The sequence below is a fragment of the Suricata suricatta genome, chromosome 2, assembly GCF_006229205.1.
Source record: "Suricata suricatta isolate VVHF042 chromosome 2, meerkat_22Aug2017_6uvM2_HiC, whole genome shotgun sequence".
In the NCBI taxonomy this organism is placed as follows: Eukaryota; Metazoa; Chordata; class Mammalia; order Carnivora; family Herpestidae; genus Suricata; species Suricata suricatta.
This window is the reverse complement of record NC_043701.1, coordinates 80,453,148-80,469,665: the sequence shown is the minus strand read 5'-3', so window position 1 is coordinate 80,469,665 and position 16,518 is coordinate 80,453,148. Positions and strand designations below refer to the sequence as shown.

Here is a 16,518-nt window from a genome sequence, read left to right as displayed (position 1 = left end):
GACTTGCATAGAATATCCAAAAATAAGTGACGCTAAATTGCTCATATGTGACTTTTAACATCTAAGATAGAGTTCAAAGATAAAACCTCAACTCCAAACAAGCAGTTATGTGAACCTGCCTGTATAAGTTATCTTTTTGCCAAGGTTGCCACATTCGAGTTTAGTCTTCATATTATTACCTAGGCAGAGATGGACTGCTCCTCTGCATTTCCTGAGTCCCCACAGTTAGCCAGAACCACACGACTAGTTTGGCCAACGTGATGTGGCTAGATGTGACGTGGGTAATACCCAGCTGAATCTCTCAGGGTAATTCTCTGGTCTCTGGTGTACCCCGATGCTGAGACTACACAGGCTGACTTCCACGTGGTACAATTAGAAGATGGTACAAATTCCGACACGCAGGAATCCCTGAATCTTGTCAACCTACCTGCAACATGCAGCTCTAAGTGAGAAATAAACTTCTGTTTAGTTAAGATGGTAGAGCGGTTTGTGGCTGCAGCAGCATCTAGTCTGCTCTCGACAGCACACTAGAGTCAGTCCTGTCGGAACGGGAGTGCACATATATGGCTCTGGGTTATTTTGCGTTTCATTTTGAAGACTGTATAAATAGTCCCGTTGAAGAAAAAAATCAAGGTTTGGAGACAACTTCTTATAACCAAGTATTCTATATAAAGAATATTAATTCTTTCTGAGTTAAAACTCTAGGGTGGGGAGGGGGATAAAAGTGGTCAAATCAAGAAGGTAATTCTTCCTAAAACCAAGGTTGAAATGTCTTCATTAATCTAACCAAACAGTACTTACACTGATATCTCTGTGAAATAAAGCTTACTTTTATCAGCATGCTAACTTTTAAAATTCAAGCATCATTTCCCAAAAGGACTCTTGGGACTAACTGCACTTTAAAGTATGTTCTATGAAAAGACTTTCCTTGGTCAAATAAATCTCAGAAATACTGGGTCAGACAAAAATCACACAAATGTTTTCCTTCTACTATCCCATCTGAACTTTGTTAAAATTCGTCTTCAGAGAAATAATGCGTCATGAACTTTCTTCATCCTCCTTTTGCATAGCTCAGGTAATTCAACTCAATCTCTCTCCTCTTTTCCTTTATCATTTTAATGTAACATTTGATATATACAAAAGAATATGTTGCATATGTAAGTCACAAAGCACAAAAAAATAAATAAGCACTCATGAGTCCATGGCACATATCAAAGCACTATCATTACACAGAATGACCTATGTGGACCTTTCCCTGTTAATTCCTTGCTTGACCCAAAGGAACCACTACTTTGAATTTTGTTTATATTTTGCTTTCTTTTTTATTATACAGCTTGGTCACATGTGTATGCATCCTTAAAAGATATATTATTCAGTGTTATTGACTTTCTCTCCAACTTTTAATATTGAAAAATGTCAAACTTAAAAAAAAGAAAAATGTCAAAATTAGAGCAATACTGACAAAATTATGTGAGCATCCCAAATACACTTTATTGTTAACATTTCCTCCACTAGTTTCTTGTCTCTTTCTGCATAGACATGTACGTTTTTTTTTACTGAACCATATAAAACATTTCACCCTTACATACATTAGCATGTATTTCCTAAGAACACGGACATTCTCTTACATAACCTCAATACTACAATCCCACCTAAGAAATTTGACAGTGATAAAATATTAATCTAATGTCCAGTCCATGTTCAAATTTCCCTAATTTCCCACTTTTTTTCTCTCTATAGCTCTTCCTATTTTAATGTTTATTTATTTTTGAGAGAGAGAGAGAGAGAGAGAGAGAGAGAGAGAAAGAGCGAGCATAAACAGGGATGGGCAGAGAGAGATGGAGACAGATCTAGACAGGCTGAGCTGTCAGCACTGAGCCTGACGTGGCTTGAACTCACACACAGTGAGATCATGACCTGAGCCTAAGTTGGGACACTTAACCTACTGAGCCACCCAGGTGCCCCTATTTTAATAGGCGCTGTTCTATTTTAATTTCGAATTCAATTAAAATCAGGGATTAATTATCGTATCTCATGAGTCTTTTAATCTAGAAATCTCCTGGCCTTTTAAAACTTTTATACATCAATGAATTTATTATATTTATATATATCAAACATTATGTTTATTATTTTTTGTGGAGTCTAGGCCAGTTGATAAAATACACAAAATCTAGATCATAAACAGCACCGACAGTAGCCCTTTTGTGCATGTCTCTTATACATGAGTAAGAGTTTCCCTACAGGTTCATTGACCATACAAACATTTACCCTCACACCCTTAAGTGTTTAATTAATTTATATTCTCATCAACGGTTTCAGATAGAGTCTTTAATAAATCTTGTCAGATTTTGTATTTTTTTTGCCATTATCAAATTTAATTTGTCATTTACGTAGGTATAAAATGGTATTTCACTATGGTCTTAATTGTAATTTCCCTGATTACCAATGAGGTTAAACATTTCTTAGATTTACACTGGGATTTATGTTTCCTCTTCTGTGAAATGCCTGGCCATGCCTTCACTCTTTTGTTTTCTATTGGGTTGTCTTTTTTTTTTTTTTAATTAAGTTGTGATTCCTTATGTCTTTTGGATTTATATTATAAATATCTTCTAGTTTGTAGCTTGACTTTTTTCTGTTTGGTATCTTGGTGAACACATAATCTTAAGGTATGTGAATTTATCCATCTTTTATTTTATGGTTGGCACGTTTGTTTCTTATGTAAGAAACTTTTTCCTACTTGAAGTAATGAAGATATTCCCGGGTTATTTTTTTTCCTAAAGATTTATAAGTTTTGGGTTCCAGATTTAAGTTTAAATTCATCTAGAAATGATTTTACTTGATGGTGTGAGGTAGGGCTTCCCATTTCACTTATTTCTCTATATACAACCAACTGCATCAGAACATTAATTGGTTAGACCTTTTCCCCAGGGATCTTTAATGGCATCTCTGTTATTTATTAAGTCTTTGTATATGCGGGCATTTATTTTAAAGTTCTATATCCTGTTCCACTGGTTTCCTTATTTAACTCTACCAATACCACACTGTCTTAATTATGACACAGCTAAAATCAGTCTTGATACTGGAAAATAAGTCTTTTCCACCTTGCTCTTCAGATCTGTTGTGGTTATTCTTGGTCCACGGCCCTTCCACATGAAATTTAGAATCAACAGGTAAAGTTCCACAACAAATCCTGTTAGGATTTTATTTGAATTACACTGAACCTATAGATCAACTTGGGAATAACTGATATCTTTACAATATTGATTCTTCCCATTCCAAAATATAGTATATATCTTCCATTTATTTGTATCATTTTAAATTTTGTTTACATAAATTTTTTCTGCATACAGATCTTCCACATTTGCTAAGCTAGGTCCTATGTACTATATGGTTTTTGTTATTTTTGCACACAGTATATTTTAAATGTTTTGAACTCTATATTCCTGAAGTGTAGTATGCAATTCATTTTTAATAGCTTTATTGAGTTACTACAATTAATTTTTGTATGTTTATCTTAATATCAGCTATCTTGTTGAAATTTTTATTACATCTAATAATTTTCTACAAATTCTTTGGAGTTTTCTTTGTATATGATTGTGTTATATGAAATTCTGAGTCTACCTCTTTCTAACCTTTACATCTTTATCTTTCCTTGGCTAAGGGTCTCTGTTACAATATAGAACAAAAGCAGCAATAATGGACAGCCTTGTCTTCTTATTGAGTTTAACATAAATGTGTCTATCATTTCACTACTAAAGATATTTACTGTAGGCTTTTAGAATTTTTACCAGGTTAAGTTAGAATATAAAGGAACTAATTTAATAGAGACAGAACGATACCAATTCTCTGATATTGTCAAGCCTTAATGACACATGTTGTCAAAAAGGTTCCACATATACTTTGAAAAATATATATTTGATATTTTAGTGTTTAAGTATTGATCTGTAAGTTAATAAAATCAGATATGCTTAGTAATTTTGCTTGTCCTATCATTAAATGCATGAGCAGTGAGCAATTCTCTCACGTTGATGGAGGATTTGTCAACTCTTCACTGTAATCACATCAATTTTGCTTTATAAATTTTAAGGTTAATTTATTTCAACAGTGTAAGTTTAAAATCTTAGTGATTTGAAACTTTTGTCATTAAAAAAGATCTGTATCCCTGCTAATACTTTTTTCCTTATAATCTATTCTGTCTCATATTAATATGACTTAACTTTCTTTAATAAGCATTTGTCTAGTAAAACTTTTCTGATTTTTAGTTAAAACCTTCCATATTCTTTTGTTTTAGATATGTCTTTTTAAGCAGCAGAAAGTTCTTTTAAAAACCAATCTGAAAATCTGTGTTTAGCTGGTGAGTTTAGACTACTGCACTTTATTTTGATTATAAATGTTTCTACCATCATACTTTTTGATTTCTAGCTCCCTCACACATACACAGATTTTTTAATATATGTGAAATACACACACACACATATATACACACACACACACACTGATTTTTACATGTACTTATGTGTTTTTGTATACATATATGTATGAATGTATGTGTATCAGCATATACGTGTATATGCATGTGTACGTATGTATGTATGGACACTATCAGGCATTAGATGAGTTTGGTTCTAAATTTTTTGTTCTTCTGATTTGGAATTCACACATCCTAATTCTTTTTAGTCTTTGCTTTTGAAATTTTACTATCATCTTTACGTTCTAAAGTAAGATAGTACTTTAAAGAGTAAAGAGGACATTAGAAAACTGTGATCATCTCCCTCTGACTTACAAGCTATTATTGGCTACTTCTTTAATAATGGTTTTTTTTTTTTTGGTAAAATGTAAAAAAGAATTATTATTTTATATAGACTGTATTTGTTTAGATTTACATACATGTTTAGGGTTTTCTTTAACACTGCTTCTTACATTTCAGATAATTTTTTTCTGAATTACTTCCCCTCTTCCTCAAGTTTACCCTTTAAAAAAATCCTTTACTATAAGTCTATCTAGCAGTAAACCCTCATTGCTTTTGTTTACCTGAAAATGTTCTAAATTTCAAGAATAGACCTTTGTATATTAGGTACAAAATACAATTTTAGGTTGAATTTACTTTCTCTCAGAAGTTTAAAGCTATTCTAGGGTCGTCTGGCTTCCAATATTACTCTTGAGGAATATGCTGGCCCAAAGCTTAGTTTTCTACATACAGATCACTGCAACTATTAGTGTCTGTCTTCAGGTCAGCCTGAACCCAAACTGAGTATCTACCATTATTGTTTCCATCTCTGGTTTGACTCATAAGGTGCTCCTTTTGAGGGGAGTGTGTCCCATTCCCTCACAGTCTAAAAATACATCAACAAATTTTTGTTGTTGCTGTTGTTGTCATTTTAAATCTAGGATCTAGTCGGTTTGAGGTGGAAGGGGCCCCCAAAGTATCTAGTTTGCCGTCTGGCTGAAAGAAAGCAACACGGTTTGTTGTTGTTGTTTTACTGCAAGACTTTGAAGTTTTTAAATCCTAGCCCAAATTAAAATCATCAAAAAGGGGATGGATATGACATCCACCGCTGCCCAAACTTATTTAAACGCAGCTCCTGCAGAGCTAGTCTTCTACAAAATAGAATTTGAGAAAAGTCCTGCTCTTTAAAATTCTTTGTGCCTTGGGGCGCCAGGATGGATCAGTCAGTAAAGTGTCCGACTTCAGCTCAGAACATGATGCCACCGTTCACGGGTTCAATCTCTGTGTAGGACTCTGTGCTGAGAGCTCAGAGCCTGGAGCCTGCTTTGGATTCTATGTCACCCTCTCACTCTGGCCCTCTTCTGCTCACTCTCTGTCTCTCAAAAATGAATAAACATTAAAAAAATAAGTAAAATAAAATTCTTGCCTCAATACAGAAAGGAAAAAAATTCAACAAAGAACTATCTTCAATACTTCTATTCTACCCAAACTAACCTGCACCAAGGCTAAAATAATAATAACAGTAATCAGCTTATACAATATGCCAGGCTGGGCAAGGCATAAGACATGTATTTAAAAAATAATAATGATAATATATAATCTATGTCTTCAAGGTGTTCAAAGACAAGAAAACTAAATAAAATACATTTTGGCAAATGTTCCACTAGCAGTTTGAACCAGTTTCTCAGTAAATGTCTATGACATATGACAAACTGTCTTTGTTTCTCTTTAAAATGTATATACACTTAAATGTATCTGGTTTGATAATTGTGGGTTAACTGGGCACCTCTAGAGAATAACAATTGGAAACCTAGGTGTTATAACTAGGGCTCATACTGTACCCACCTTGAGCTGTAAACTAAACCATTACCGTTTTTTTTCAACTAACTGTTGCCAAATCCATTATACCAAGTTTCAGAAACTCACACTATTCTATATGTAAAAATATTAAAACTGTTTCTTTGAAGTCAGAAATCTTTCTACTTTTTAAAAGTTCATTCAGTTTTTTTTACTTCAAATTGTGATAATCTCATATAATTAAATAGTTCCAACTCTTCTGTATAATTTTATGTATATAATTACCAACGAAATATACATTTATAGACACCAAATTAAATGAAAAGCTGACTTTACCATTTTCCATTATTCAGATTTAAAATTTATACAAGTCTTTTCTAGTGGACAAAATTCCTAAGAGCTGATGGACTCCTCACAAGAAACAGTTCCCATGGATTTAGCACCCACTACCATCATTTCTATGGGACCAGATACTTAGTTGTGAAGTCCCTAACTTTTCGACTCCTTACCACAGGGCAGGTGAGGGGAACAGGCAGATCTACCACAGAACCATGAGCTGGCCCCACTGCGATTTTGAACTTTCTTGTGCTTCACTGCTCTCTCCTTGCTATTGCCCACTCGCAATCATACACAGTTGAAGACAGGGATTAGAACTTTGAATCACTTAAAAATTTATAAAAAGAAAGATACAATGATTTCACAAAATATTAACTAATCATCAAATATATATAGAGATCTATTCTTGTTAGTTTTCAAGGAAAGATATATTTTTAAAATCAGAAATTTTCTATAAAAATAACAGATACTTGTTGCACTCTTGTTTTAATTATTAGCATAACTGCCCAGTGCTAGTAAAGTTGCAGAAAACTAGGTCCTGATGATCACTGCCAATAACAGTATGAATGAAAATAGTTTAGCAATATAATCAATAATTTTTAAACTGTTTGGATTTTTTAACCTAATATTTGCATTGTAGGGATTCCATCTACAGAAATAATTTAAAAAGCAAAGTTTTCACATAAAGCTGTAATTGAGAATGTCCTTTCTTAAATAGCAAAAGTAAAAAAATTAAAAAATACAAGAAGTTAAGAAAAAAGAGAATTGTAAATTACATCATACCCGTTCAATAATGTGTTGCCATTATTAAGATACTTACATTGATTATATGATAACACCATGAACTATGATAAGTGGTGGAAGCAAGACATAAAATTGTACATGCTAAAAGATTATAAAGTTATTATTATTATTTTAAAGAGACTGAAAAGAAATATGGCAAAATGGAAAAGAAGAATAAGGGATATTTACTCTTAGTTTTCTTTCTAATGAATTCTAAAAAAATTTTTCCATCAAAAGAACTTATCATTTCTGAAAATTAGAAATTTAAGGTAACAAAAGGTTTACTAATCTGTTACCTACCACTGCTTTTTCTTACATTCCCCATTATGTTCTCCATGATTTTCTCCATCATCCCTTTTTCCTTCCACCTTTCCCAAAACCAAAATAATAAAACTTTTATTGTCCTTTCTTTTTATCATTCTTTAATATGAAAAGACATATTCCTCCTCTAACTATTCAGGTGGTTAACCTCTAAAACAATACCCTAATGAAGAGAATAGGTAAGTTTTACCTTATTTCCTTCTTCTTTGAATTGAGGATTAATTATCTTTACAAAAGAATAAAACAACTGACGAATCCTGGAATCTCCAATAAATGCAATATGTTTATCTACAAGACAGTTCTTTGCCTCACTGAAATCAACAAAGAAACATTAATTACAATAAGCAAAATCAGCATGTCGGCATTTCAAAGCACTGTTTGTGAAGAAAGTAGTGCAGAGTTATTATGCATATAGTTACGTTGCTTTAGAAATAGGTGGCCAGGTTTGATAACCAACCAGCCCATGGATGATCAACTAACTCTCAAAAATTATAGCCCCCATTTAGTAAGTGTTTAATATATACTCTAAGTATATTAAGTGCTTTATATCCATTATCTCAGAATAACTCCATGAGGTAGGTATCCAAGTCCTAAAGCTAGAGTCCTTCTTTCAAGGACTATTTATTGCCTTGAGCCTGATTGTCTCTCACCTGAGATAAAGAAGCTTGGACAAAATTCTGCCCCGAATGCTTTGGGCAGGAATCTTCATTTGGACTCACTCCCACCCCATACTTCTAAAACAATACCTTAATGAAGAGAATAGTAAGTTTTACCTTATTTCCTTCTTCTTTGAATTGGAGATTTATTATTTTTACAAAAGAATAAAACAACTGATGAATTCTGGAATCTCTAATAAATGCAATATGTTTACCTACAAGACAGTTCTTTGCTTCACTGAAATTGACAAAGCAATTCTCTACCATCATATTGAGAAGTACCATATAGTATTTCCTTTGCTTTATCAGCCTCTCTCCATTCGTTATTAAAACCTATCCTCGAAAGGTGCCAGGTGGCTCAGTCGGTTCAGCGTTTGACTCTATTTCCACTCAGTCATGATCTCATGGTTCATGAGTTTGAGCCACATGTCTGGCTCTGCACTGAAAGCCCAGAGCCTGGAGCCTACTTCAGATTCTGTATCTCCCTCACACTCTGCCTCCCCTCCACTCATGCACGTGCTCTTTCTCTCTCTCAAAAATAAATAAACATTTAAAAAAGAGATCTATCTGAGAAAGGAAAAAAAAGCAACAAATGAAGTAAACTTACCTGATTTTGTATTTATGCATCATGCAACTGTGAGGTTGCCAAACTTTCTCTCCAAGAAATCTGCCACTTGAGAGAAGGTATTCACATGAATCATTGCCTGTAACAGTTAAACAAATGGTATTGTAAACAATAGCTATATTTTTATATACTGATTGACCCCATGTAAGCTCTGGGATGAGAAAGTACAGTTTTCTACTCTTCACTGTACCTTCTCAGTATATTATTTACTCATTTATGAGAAGCATTGTAAATACCAATACATTAACATTCAGGAGGAGAAGAGCCACTAATGACAGATACTTTACTATAGAAGATAGAAGAGACGCCTAACTCTTAAATGCTATATTCACTGTATTGGCAGTGCCTTCTGCTTCAGGTTTTCTTTCTAGGGATATCATCTCAACTTCAAACGAGCCTTTAACCGTTTACTACTCCTAGCCGGGAAAGAATAAAAGAGAATAAGGAATAAAAGAGAATAAAAGAGAAAACTTTGGAAATGACTTCCTATTCAACTATTACAACGTATAGTGCATTTGCACATCTGGAAATGCAGTAATTAAAATATTTTTTAAACCTACTCCCTGATTTTCAGAACTTTTCTGTGAAGAAGTATGCTACCCCCATTCTGTAAATGTGCATACAGAGAAAAAGATTTTTTCAAGAACTTCTTATTGAGGTCACTAAAACTTCATCCTTATATAATTTACAAAATACAATAAAACTATGTTAGCTACATGGTGGCTGAAGGTACACAGGATCACTATAAATAACAAGCACAGATTTCAGTTATTAACATTCAGCTTGTCTACCTCTCTTAATGTTCTTGCCTTCCTTTCTGGTGATCAGTCAACTCCTCCCAGTTTGGTTAGGACTGTCATAGTTTCACACAGAAAGTCCCACATCTGAGAAACCCTCAGTCCCATGTAAGTGAGGAGGTGTTCACCCTAGTTCCCATGGCTATTTTATCATACATTAGCTGAAATGACTGGAGAAGTTTAAAGGGGAGTTGGAAATATTAAAAAAGTCTAAATATGTCAAATGAATAAGGGAAAATGAGATATTTAGAAAAACCATAGGGTTATAATCAAATACACATATTATTTAAATTAATCTCTAGCTCTTTACTCACAGCCATCAGTAAGCTCTATTTGTTTCGCAGACAGTTATGGTCAGAATAGAGAAACTCTACAGAACAAAATGGTACTGAACCACTCAGGGCGGGGATAGGGAAGACCCAAAGATACCTGAAGTAGAAGAACACATCTCTTTTCTCAGTCTGGTTATCCATTTATCTGGACAATATACAAATAAAATATAACACAGGTATGCATAAGTAATGAAAGTGTTGTTTTCAGTGTCATAAATTCTAAAACAGAACAGGAAGGGAAAGTGAAAATACTACATTATTGTATTGGTAGAAAACTGGATACGGAAAACAGAATATCAATTATTAAAATTTTGCAATTATATATGTAGGCTGCGCAAGTTTTTTTATTTTTTGTATTTCAAAGATTTTTTAATAACCTCTCTAAGGAAACTAAATAATCAGTTCTTAATTTTTTCCAATTATTAAAAACTAATTCCAGTTCTAAAAAATGAAATTAAGCTACATAAATAATCAAGAAGGATTAAAGACAAGATTATAGGAACACACAATTAAGTTATTTTTCTAAAAACATCCTTCTAGGCACGCCTGGGTGGCTCATTTGGTTGAGAATCCAACTTTTGATTTTGGCTCAGGTCATGGTCCCAGGATGTGGGATGGATCCCTGCAGGGGGCTCCATGCTAAGAGTGGAGCCTGATTGGGATTTTCATTCTCCCAGAGCTCCTCTCTCCTAGGTTGCATTCTCTCTCTCTAAAATAATAAAACAAACAAACAAATCCTTCTGCTATAGTCTTTTATAATGGTTCTACAGAAAAATACTATTAAAAACCTTGTAAAGGGATGCCTGGGTACCTCAGTTGCTTGGGAATCCAACTCTTGATTTTGGCTCAGGTCATGATTTCATAGTTTGTGGGATTGAGCCCTGCAATGGGCTCTGAGATGACAGCGTGGAGACTGCTTAGGATTCTCTCTCTCCTTCTCTCTGCCCCTGTCCCCCAGTCTCTCAAAATAAATAAACAAACTTTTTAAAAATGTAGTAAATGTTTAAAACTAGAATGGAAATTCCATATTTATAGCATTTCTACTTCTTTTAATACATCTATAAACCAAGTAAAAAGTTAGTATCATCTATTTTCTAAAAAAGTTACAGGAAGTTGCAAATAACTCAATATTAATTATGTGGACTTTTTCTTCCCTTTCTTTCTCCCTTCCTTTTGTTGTTGTCATTATTTGATTTTTGTTTTTTAATAGAGTTTTAAACAGAAACACATCTTGACCAATCTACAGTATGTGGGATTGTTATTGTTAACCATCTATATTATCAATATGGTTTTGTGGAGATGGAAGTACCATACCAACATCCTAAAATAACCAGTCTTTCTCCACAACAAAATGTGTATATAAATGGAAAGTTCTTTTTTTTCCTCAAGACTACTGCTCACACATTGTTTTTCAGTAGTTCAGCCAGTGGGAAATAACAGCTCTAAACTGATGAACCCAACAACAAAAAAACAAAACAATAAACCAGCAAAACAGATTTGAAGCTGTCACTAACCAAAAGGCACTATAAACATAGTAGTTTAGAGACTACTAGTCTTCCCAGGAAAGAGATTTCTAATTTGCTAATGAATGCTAGTTGGTGATGATTCTTCTTAATATATTTTATGATGCAAAGTTTTTTTTAGTAATCCTTGTATCTGAAATTAATACTCTCTGTATCATATCAGTTAAGGCTCAGTCAGAAGACAGAAACTGCACCGCTCTTTTAAAAGAGTCTAATATAAAGAATTATTAGAAAAGCAAAAGAACTCCTAACTAGGCAACTGTACTTGCCAGAAAGATAATAAAAAATAGTGGTGATAATAACTATTGATTGAAAATAAATTCACTTAATTTAGAAAAGAAAACTCCCATAAAATTCCATACTCAAAACCAAGTTCTCTTTTCCTGAGAAGGAACTACTTCTGGATCAAATCACTAAATGTAATCCTGATGTTAAAATAAGTTAACATGCCACATCTTCATCATGGATACTAAGTATATGTAAATATCTGCTGGTACATACATCTCTTTCCAAATTCACCCAGAAAAAAACCCAAACACAAGAAAACCAAAAATCCCAGTCATTATTTTCAGTTGCCTCGTAAAATTTTGATAGCTGCTTTAAAACAACCAGCATGAGATGCAAGTTGCCACGTGCTCAGATAAATCAAGCTAGGAACACAATAACAAACAAACAAACAAACAAACAAAAACAACTGAAGGGAAAAAACTATCTTCTTCAGTTATCTCCAATACTAGATTATACTAGATTATCTGGATGAATGTGTCTTCCTCTTCATTCTATTACTTTAACCAGAAGCATTCTGGTTCGTCAATCCAAAGTCTTGGGTTTTTACACATGAATTTTCTATATTAGAAAGATACTAAACGCAAACAAAATAAGTAAAAAGACAAACCAAAATAAGCTGAAAAACAAAATGTAACTACTAAAGAAAACATCTAGTGTGTTAAATAAACCATAGCTTATATTTTCTTTTGAAGAGAATATCTCTGGCATTACTGTACCTCTAGACTGGCTTAATCATCCTACCAAAGATGTCTTGTGTATTACTACCAACCATGAAAATATTAGATCACAAAGTTTTTAACATGATTTGTAAAACACTTTGCCTAAAATTCATCAAGGTTACACTTTGGTCTGTGGTGAAAAATCCCTGTTTATATTTTTCTTTTCACAAACTAGGAGTGCCACATATAAGTGGCAGCTTATAGATCAGGATCTTTCTGGCAAAGAAAGAAAAGGCTAAGAGACCTAGATTTGCTTCTTTCTTACTTGAATTTCTGAAGCTTTGAACTCACTTTTCTCCAAAACATGCAATAGTATTTAATATTTGCATTTAATAGGCCTGGTGACAGAAAGGAATTGCATTTCAACAAACTTAAAGCATTTGAGACAAGTTTACTTTACCAATTAAAAAATTAAAATTATCCAGATTGGAATTACCCTTAAGGCTATTGATACTGGCCTCTTGTCACGGAAATGATGTTTTTAATCTGTAATCACAATAGTAATGAACATTTTGTGATTTAGCAATACTAGAAATAGAGAAAATTAGAAAAATATACTTAATAGGGTTATTATTGAAGATATTTCTATTATTTTATGTAAAAGCAATATTAATAATGAAAAAATCCTCTTTTTTCTAAAGTTAGGATCAGAACATGCTATTAGAACATGAAATTCAATTAAAACCAAAAGAACTAAATGGAAGAAAAAAAACAGGACTTTGAAAAATAAGAAAAATAAAGACTTTGAAAATCTATTTATCCAATATTATTTATGGAGTTTCTCATGTGTGTTAAGTTCTGATGATTTAAAAGATGAATAAAATCCTCTTGGAAACTCAGATCATGTGAAGGAGATGGATACAAATTATTACAATATAACATAAGTATGTACTAATGGTTACAGAAACACTAAATCCTTAACTCTTACTTCTTTGGCGGTGACATTTGAACCAGACCCCAAGAAAAATCTGTACTTTCTTTTAAGGAGGCGGGGAGTCACTGCCCGCAGAGAAAATCAGGTATCTGACACATGTAAAAGGGCAACGCATATTTAGAAAGAAGAAAAAAGATAAACATAGGTAATAAAAAGCTGGTCAGATTTTGAAGTTGTACACATGCAACTTTCAGAAAAATCACTTTACTGGAAAAAGAAGGGGAAAACTCTTGGCTGGTACTATGAGGTTGAATTAGTGTTTCTAAATGATTTAACCCATGTCCCTCTGTAAAATGCTTTCTCACTCCATCTTCTATACATCACCACTGTCTCAGAAGCTCTGAGAAAGGCAGTCTATAGCCAATAGCATGAGGCAGACTAACTGGGTTGTAAATCCTAGCTCAGTCGTTGACTAATTGTGTGTCCTTAGGCAACTTAACCTCTCATGCCTCATCTTTAAAATGTAAATAATACTGTAATTTGCTGGATCTAAGACCATTGATTATAAGACACATCATTATTTTATGTAATACTAGAAAAAATGTTATTAAACTTTGACATGCAATAAAGTTTTAAAAATTCATCCTGATTACAGAAATGTCAAAAATGGGGGGTGGGGTAGAGGATGAAGTATGATAATTTTATATACTTCACCAAATAGCTGTAAAAACAAAAGGAGATCAAATATGTAAAACCCTTAGTAGAACAGCACCCAACATATAATAAGTGCTCAGTGTTATCACGTGGTGTTTGCCAAGTTTTACTTTCTGTCACATATGATGCTTTCTTTACTTTCTATAGTTTGTAAAGCAAAAGATACTGAATATATGTATTCAAACTGCATTCACTCTACCTTGCCTGAGGCATACTCATACCCACGCACTGCACACTTTAATATAACACCTAAACCTCTGTATCTAATATAAGGTCCTTTCTTATTTTATAGGTTTATGATATTGTAATTCAAGTGTAGGGTTATCTTTGTGTGAAGGGCACTACGTTTCACTCAGTTTGACACTGCCAAAGCATGAGGATGTCTAAAAACTTCCTGGTACAATCATTATTTTTCCCAAACAGTCTCTGGCTCAAGTTCTTGACATTCAGTCTGGGCAAGTACACACACCAGGTATACTGCTTCACACTCAAGGCACTGAAGCACCTACAGAAGCTGATGACTAGCTTCTGGAAGAGGCTTTATAACCAACCCCAGATTGCCACACTGAGTCATAAGGTTCCATCTGACATTCTGTTTTCCCTTCTGATGATAGATTTGAAAGGATGAAATATGAAACCTAAATATAATAATCATCCAAGCTTTTTAAAAGAGAAAAGCACAATATAAATAAAGGGAGGGGGGACTAGATGTTTGCCTTTCCCACTATAGCACCACAGTTACAACATTGACCTTCACCACCATCACATAGACAAAATTGAGTTAGAGTACTGTCATCTCATAGATGAAGATTGAGTTAGATTACTGTCATCTTATACCAAACTAACATAAAATGATGAATAGTAGTTAGAAATTTTTCTTCAAGATGACCACAAATTAATGCACCAACATTACGAGTTTTTATTTTGTATATCTGACTTCTGTTACAGATACTGCAGATGAACCAAAGCCCTGCCAGATCACATGGCTGTGGTTTATAGGAGGCTAGAGGAGAAAGGCCAAAGGGTGTAAAGAATTTATCTTTTAAAATCGATTTAGTGCATTCATGTAAAGAGCTATTCATCCAGTATGGTACTAGAGTATAAGATTTTTAATCCTCAAGAATTGGAGAAGCCAAAGCAGCAAAACTGATCAAAATGTCCTACACTTGAAAGATCTCCTGGGATGAGAACAAAGCTCAGATTCCAGTATCCCATTTACTGGATATTTTGCCAAAGTGGGTGTGAAGTTAAATGGGAACAGCGTTAAATGTGCACCTGTCCATTACACATTACATCTTGACCAATTAATCTCACAGTCACCAAGAGCTGTCCAGATAATGGTTTTGATAATACTAGGAGCCAAAAATAAAAGATCCTATCATTATTAATTTCCCTCAGCTTGTCAGCCTCTCTGCTAGTGGCATTTTAACAGAGAAAATTAAAAAAAAATCAATCAACAAGGACAAGTAAATATCCCTTGATTACTGAAAGATAATTCCTTCTGAAATAAGGAGGTCATATTTCCTTTCCCCCTTTACACCAATTTCAAAACCCACATTGAAGGCCTCCTTTCAAACTGCTTCCAATGTTAATTTCCTTGCCCACCTCGACTCCTGTCAACCCTGAACTTCAAACATCTGCCCCACTGCCTTTACTTTGTAAAAAGTGTGCAGTCAGAACCCTTTAAACGTTTCTGAATCACAGCGGTTGAGTGACACCTCCTCCATTTGGCCAAGGGCATCATTTGCCAGCTGTCGCCCCCGCAGCAGAGGAAAATGGGGCGGCTCTTGCCGCTGTCCAACAACAGCTCGGCTTAGCAGTACAGGGCAGAGGCCGGATTAAACAAAGGCGAAAGAGCCAGACGCCTAGGGCACAGAAATCGACGACCTCAACTCCGGGCAGAGGTGCCCCCTTGCAGGGCGGCCTCCGCCTTCGGGGCCCGGGCTGGTCCCCAGAGGGCCGCGGGTCCGACATCCTGCACTCGAACCCCAAGCCTGGCCTAACTACCCCGGCCCAGCTCGCGCTGGAGCTCGGACCCCGGCAGCAACTCGCGCCAGGCCCCGGGTCCGGTGCCCGAATGCAGCGCAGGCGGCTCAGGGGCGCCAGGACCACGGGCCCAAGTCCAGGGACGGCCCGCACTAGGGTCCACAAACTCGGCCTGGGGCGCCCGGCCCGCTTCCGGGGCCACCTGGGGGCATGTGGGGCCACCGCCTCCCCCGCCGGCCCGGCGCGCAGGCGGGCGGGCGGACGAACGCGTGAGCGTGGGCGTGTGTTGGGCGAGGGGGGCGGCCTCCAGCCGCCGCGTC

The 16,518-nt window shown here is 35.0% G+C and overlaps 1 protein-coding gene across 3 annotated transcripts in view; it reads right to left on the bottom strand.

Annotated features, from left to right (window-relative positions):
• The window catches only part of CASD1 (CAS1 domain containing 1), a 42,923-nt gene extending 32,683 nt beyond the window's left edge, over window positions 1-10,240 (bottom strand). Inside the window, exons 1-3 of one of the 3 annotated variants that reach the window (XM_029929182.1) lie at window positions 10,192-10,240; window positions 8,948-9,044; window positions 7,875-7,995 (exon numbers count right to left, since the gene is read on the bottom strand). In XM_029929182.1, the coding sequence (XP_029785042.1) occupies window positions 7,875-7,995; window positions 8,948-9,044; window positions 10,192-10,210 (237 nt within the window). In that variant the 5' untranslated portion in view covers window positions 10,211-10,240. Of the gene's footprint in view, window positions 1-427; window positions 450-7,874; window positions 7,996-8,457; window positions 8,475-8,947; window positions 9,045-10,191 lie in introns of those variants that run through there. The other 2 variants (XM_029929195.1, XM_029929189.1) reach the window with 2 other exon arrangements.
• Window positions 10,241-16,518: the final 6,278 nt, after the last annotated feature.